The sequence below is a fragment of the Heptranchias perlo genome, chromosome 11 (genome assembly GCF_035084215.1).
Source record: "Heptranchias perlo isolate sHepPer1 chromosome 11, sHepPer1.hap1, whole genome shotgun sequence".
In the NCBI taxonomy this organism is placed as follows: Eukaryota; Metazoa; Chordata; class Chondrichthyes; order Hexanchiformes; family Hexanchidae; genus Heptranchias; species Heptranchias perlo.
The window spans coordinates 75,842,861-75,848,860 of record NC_090335.1 but is presented as its reverse complement, the minus strand read 5'-3'; the positions used below and the strand labels follow the sequence as shown (position 1 = coordinate 75,848,860).

The 6,000-nt window shown below is 44.2% G+C and overlaps 1 protein-coding gene across 1 annotated transcript in view; it reads right to left on the bottom strand.

Annotated features, from left to right (window-relative positions):
* Nucleotides 1-1,308: 1,308 nt before the first annotated feature.
* The window catches only part of LOC137327027 (lysozyme C-like), a 64,373-nt gene continuing 59,681 nt past the window's right edge, over nt 1,309-6,000 (bottom strand). The window contains exon 6 of the mRNA XM_067992407.1: nt 1,309-2,778. Within this exon, the coding sequence (XP_067848508.1) occupies nt 2,712-2,778 (67 nt within the window). The 3' untranslated portion in view covers nt 1,309-2,711. The remainder of the gene's footprint in view (nt 2,779-6,000) is intronic.

The window sequence follows — 6,000 nt, the reverse complement described above, 5'->3', positions numbered from 1 at the left end:
CCTTTTCTAATGAATTGTTATATATATGTAATAGTGCCTCTGCTATCTCTTCCCGAGCATATTTAAAATTCGCGGATGCAATCCATCCGGACCAGGGTTTTATCCTTTCTAAATTTGATTAGTTTATCAATTATCTCCCCGCTTTCTATCTTAAATGTCTTTCTACTTTTTTTGTCTCCTCTTCTAATGTCCTGCCCACCTTGTTAGTCTCCCTGGTAAATACTGAAGCAAAGTAATGATTTAATATTTCTGCCATTTTGCTCTCATTACCTGTGAGTTCATTGTGTGCATCCCTTAGTGGCCCTATCCCTATCCTGATTTTTCTTCTGTTATTTTTGTGTCTGTAGAATAGTTTATTTTTCCTTTTATATACCTTGATAATTTAATTTCATAGTTTCACTTTGTTAATTGTTTTCTTGACTTCTTTCCTAATCATTTCGTATTCCCTTTTGTCATCCTCTCCTTTATTGTCTATGTACTTAGTGTATGCCTTTTTCTTTAGCTTCAATTTTACCCTTATCTCTTTATTTATCCATGGTATTTCATTAGTCATCTTTAGTCATCCAGGGAGCTCCAGCTTTGGATGCCCTTCCTTTCCCCCTTGTGGGAAAGTGTCTTCTCTGTAGCCGAACCATGTCCTCCTTGAAGGCCTCCCATTGTTCAATTACTGTTTTGCCACCAATTTTTGTTACCAATCCACCAGGGCAAGATCCCTTTTTAACTCACTGAAATTCGCCCTCTTCCAGTTCAGTATTTTTACGCTTGATTGTTCCTTGTCCTTTTCCATAACTATTCTAAACCTAATTATATCATGATCACTGTTCCCCAAAAACACCCCCACTGAAACAAGCTCCACTTGCCCCACTTCACTCTCCAGAACTAGATCCAGCACTGCTTCCTTCCTTGTTGGGCTGGAAACACACTGATCAAGAAAATTCCCTTGAACACATTTCAGGAATTCCTCCCCCTCTTTGCCCTTTACACTGTTACTATCCCAGTCTGTATTGGGATAATTGAAGCCCCCCTCCCGTTATCACTACTCTATAGTTCTTGCATCTTCCTGTAAATTTGCTCCTCTATCTCCTTCCCACTATTTGGTGGCCGAGAGGATACACCCAGCAGCATAATCGCTCCTCTTTGTTCCTCAATTCTAACCGAATCGATTCTGTCTTTGACTCCTCAAGTACACCATTCCTTTCTGTCAATTGTTTCATTCTCCCACCCCTGCGGTCCAGTGACCGTGAGAGTGGAAGGGTCAGGAATGTGTGCGAAACGGAAATGAAACACTCGAGGCCTGATATTTGTTGTGTTTGTTTATTTAATGCGGACAGCTGTAAAATAATTGCCACGGGGTGGAAATCCCACGATTTAAATCACAACGAGAAGCGTTTCAGCGCAGAACGTATTCACTGTGTAATACACAATAATATGGATTATAAGCAATGAAAGGAATTAGTGCAAGGCTGGAGCAAGTTAATGGTTACCATGGTAGCCTCTCACTGTAATAAGCTCCAGTGTTAATGTCGCCATCTTGAAGGAGGTTTTGACCTCAGGCCCTGATAGACTCACACTGACCAACAGATATCATTCACTCTACCCACTATTGCACAAACATGTACAACTTGTTCAGTTAGACTTTTCTCTGTGCCAACTGTTAATTAACAAGTTTGAAAATAATTAGTAGCGGTGGATGTCCTTGCCAATGTGATGGTGTCACCACCCCAGAGGTTCTGTTGTTGCCTTATTGTTCGGTGTTCTGTTGTTAAGTGTCTCGAAAGGACTGAAGTGAAGTTTACTGCATTAGATGGAAAGATCTGATTGCTCGTGAGTTTGAAGAAATGAAGCAAACTCTACATTGAGCTGATGAAGATGGATTTCCAATTTATACCCAACGTGAGTCAGTTTCCTCTCCCTCTCCCCCAGCAATTTTATCCTTTCCGCTCTTCGAGGTGGTGACTTGAGCTCGAGTCAGTTCCACAGGATATGATGGTTTCTCAGTGTGAGGGGACAAGTGACCATTCTTCCTGCTTGGCCACAGACACTGGATGTTGGCAGGATATTCAACTGTGGGAAGCCTCATCTGATCCTCAGCTAACCCCCATTTTCTCGAGGATTCCCTCGATCGACCGCCTTAATTTCAGCAGAAGATTGGTGGAAGTCCTGTTTACATAATTTATCTGGGGTTTCCGCCAAAGTTGTGGCGGCCAATCCGGAAAATCCCAAAGGAAATTCCCAGTGCTGACGTGGCGATGTCGAGTTTTGCAGCAGTGATCACTGGATGGTGAACGGGGTGGGGTGTGTGGCTAATTGTTAGCCTCTCTAGCTCAGGGTCACTGAAGTATTACCACTTGCTAATTGTAGTACTACCACTCACCCACACCTGCCCTGACCAAGGCAGTTAATGTAGCACAGATGGAAAGGCTGAAGCTCGGACCTTCCTGGCCTGAATCTTTCAGTCCCACACAGGTCACTCCACTCCACACTGACATGGGATCGTGTGGAGACCATGTCCAGAGCAGAGGGCAACATTTCTTTCACTGGACTAAATCAGTTCCTTCAAGATGACAAATAGATGGCAGTGGATTCCAATCACTTCACCAATCAAAGGCACAGAAAGTGATTGCATAACTTTGTCTATTTCACATCTCCAAGCGAACTAGTAAAAGCAACACATGCAGCAAGCAGGCCCAATGGATCGGCTCTTTCACCCATTAAAAATGGCAATCATCCAGATAATCTTCATGCTCTCTCCTCTTGCGATTATTCTTCCAGCCATTCCTGCAAAAGAAAAAAGCGTCAGACACGATAAAACTGTGGCAATGAATAGCCAGAGTCCCAGCAACATTCTTATTTATTTACTGGTATCAGGGGGCTGAGGGCTTTCTCTTGCCCCAGTTTTGTCCCTCCTCTCCTGAAGGGATTGAACCAGGCCTTTTGTCCAGTTCTCGTGATGCCGGCAGGTGTCCAGCAATTCACTCAAGTTATTGTTCAGCAAGACAGTGAGTGTGAAGGGTCATTGCACGAAGAGCCCGATCTTATGTTCATGCTGGGTGTGAGGTTATAAGACTAAACACTCCAGCAACTGCTGGTGAAGAAGACGCCCATTGACAGGTCAGTTTGCATCAGACATTTGGGAGCCAGCGCTGATTCGTGAAAACAAATCGGCTGAGCAACTTTGACTGTTAAACAGTAATTGGACTGAACATGGATTATTCCAATGCTCTCCTCCCATCTTCCACCCTGTACCAACTTAATCTCATCCAAACCTCTGCTGCCAGTATCCTATCCTATACCGAGGCCCACTTGCCTGACCCATTCTCCCAGCACACCCATCCTCATCGACCTACAATGGCTTCCGGTCCTCCAATGCCTCAAATTTAAAATTCTTATCCTTGTATTTAAATCCCTCCCGTTCTATCTCCATAACCTCATCCAGCACTACAACCCTATTTCCCACCCTTCCTTCCTCTGACTCCCAACTCCTCCCACTAATGGTGGCTGCAGCTTCAGCCATCGTGGCCCCACATCCGGAATTCGTTCTCCAAACACCTTCCGCCCTTCCATTTCCCTGCATACACTTGGTTTGTATCCCCTTGAGTTCAGAAAGTTGAGCGGTGATTTAATTGAGATATTTAAAATGATAAAGGGATTCACTCGGGTAGATACAAAGAAGCTGTTTCCCCTGGTTGGGAAATCCAGAACAAGAGAGTGGGTCTTGAATCCACAACCTTCTGATTCATGGAGGAGAGTGTTAGCAATCAGATTGAGGACTTGAACCAATCGGGCTATGCAGTCATTCCCTGCCCTCTACAGGTACACACAATGCAAGAGGTGGAGGTCCGCTCGACACGATTAGAGTTGGAGCTGGCTTCACCCAAGGTTCTGAATTCAAATCGTGCAAAACAATTAACGCAGTTAGTCGTGGGTTTCTTTAAAATGACAAAACAAGGTGCATTGACAGTAATCACATGGGGATTTCCTTCCCCAACCTGCAGACCAGGTCCAGAAAAGGATCATTGTACACACTCACCGTGTGCTTGAAGGAAGCGAAAGGCTTCTTAAAGCAGGCTTGGCTAACAGGCTGTGTCCCACAGACTTATATCTGTGGCAAAGAGCAGCAGATTCCTCCTCCTTAAAACCAATGGGAGGATTTTTTACGCCCCCTTTTCTCCCTCCCTTCAATGGGATCACCCCCCCGGCCCGACTGCAAAGAGCATGTCCCATCCCCACTGCCGGACTGGGCCAATGGGACAGTTCCACTGCCTGAACACGAGTCGGCAGCTACTCCCTTCTTTTGGGGTGGGGTGGTTGGGAAGAAAGGGATGGGGGGAGTTACTGTCCCAGCTCTAGATACTCTAGATTTTATCATTAACTCAATGTCCTGCACAGAAGGTGATACACGGTTCACGCACTCAATGCTCTACATTTTATCATTAACTCAACGTCCTGCACAGAAGGTGATACACGGTTCATGTACTCAGTGCTCTACATTTTATCATTAACTCAACGTCCTGCACAGAAGCTAATACACGGTTCACGCACTCAATGCTCTACATTTTATCATTAACTCAATGTCCTGCACAGGAAGGAATACTGTGTCCTAACATTAACAGCTCGATATTTAAACATTACAGCAGTGTAACGTGTTGCTAAACACTGAGATGGACCTGTCCACTGGAGAGGGTTCAAAAAAGATTTACCAGGGTGATACCAGAACTGCGACAAAAAAAAGGAAAACATTAATAAATTTGCAGAATGAGTGTATAATTGGCAAATGAATTCCAATATAAATAAGTGTGGGGCATTACATTTGGTCGGAAGAATAAGGAGGCCACATACTGCTTGGATAATGGTGTAAATGGGGTAGAGGGATCTGGGGGTACAGACACACAAATCGCTAAAAGTAGCCATGCAGGTTAATAAGACCATGAAGAAAACAAACCAAGCACGGGTACATTTCTACAGGGATAGAATTGAAAAGCAGAGAGGTTATGTAAAACTTGCATAGCACCTTGGTTAGACCACACTTGGAGTACTGTGAACAGTTCTGGTCTCCATATTATAGAAAGGATACAGAGAAACTGTAGAAGGTGCAAAAATGATTAACCAGGATGTTATCAGAACTGAGAGGTTACACCTATCAGGAAAGATTGAGCAGGCTGGGGCTCTTTTCTCTCGAAAAGAGAAGACTGAGGAGTGACCTGATAGACGTCTTTAAGATTATGAAAGGGTTTGATAGGACAGACGTACAGAAGGTGTTTCCACTTGTGGAGGAGACCAGAACTGGTGGCCATAACATACGAACATACGAATTAAGAGCAGGAGTAGACCATTCGGCCCCTCGAGCCTGCTCTGCCATTTGATAAGATCATGGCTGATCGGATTGTGACCTCAACCCTACTTTCCCATCTACCTACTATAACCTTTGACTCCCTTGTTAATCAGGAATTTATCCAACTCAGCCTTAAAAATATTCAATGACCCTGCCTCCACCGCTCTCTGGGGAAGGGAGTTCCACAGACTCACGAGCCTCTGAGAGAAAAAAATTCTCCTCATCTCTGTCTTAAATGGGAGACCCCTTATATTTAAACTGTGGCCCCTAGTTCTAGTCTCTCCCACAAGGGGAAACATCCTCTCAGCATCTACACCTTCTAGTTTCCTCAGGATCTTATATGTTTCAATAAGGTCACCTCTCATTCTTCTAAACTCCAGTGTATACAGGCCCAACTTGTCCAACCTTTCCTCATAAGATAACCCCCTCGTCCCAGGAATCAGTCAAGTGAACCTTCTCTGCACCGCCTCCAAAGCAATTATGTCCTTTCTTAAATAAGGAGGCCAAAACTGTACACGGTATTCTAGATGTGGTCTCACCAATGCCCTGTACAACTGTAGCAAAACATCTCTACTTTTCTATTCCATTCCCCTTGCAATAAATGGCAACATTCCATTTGCCTTCCTAATCACTTGCTGTACCTGCATACTAACTTTTTGTGATTCATG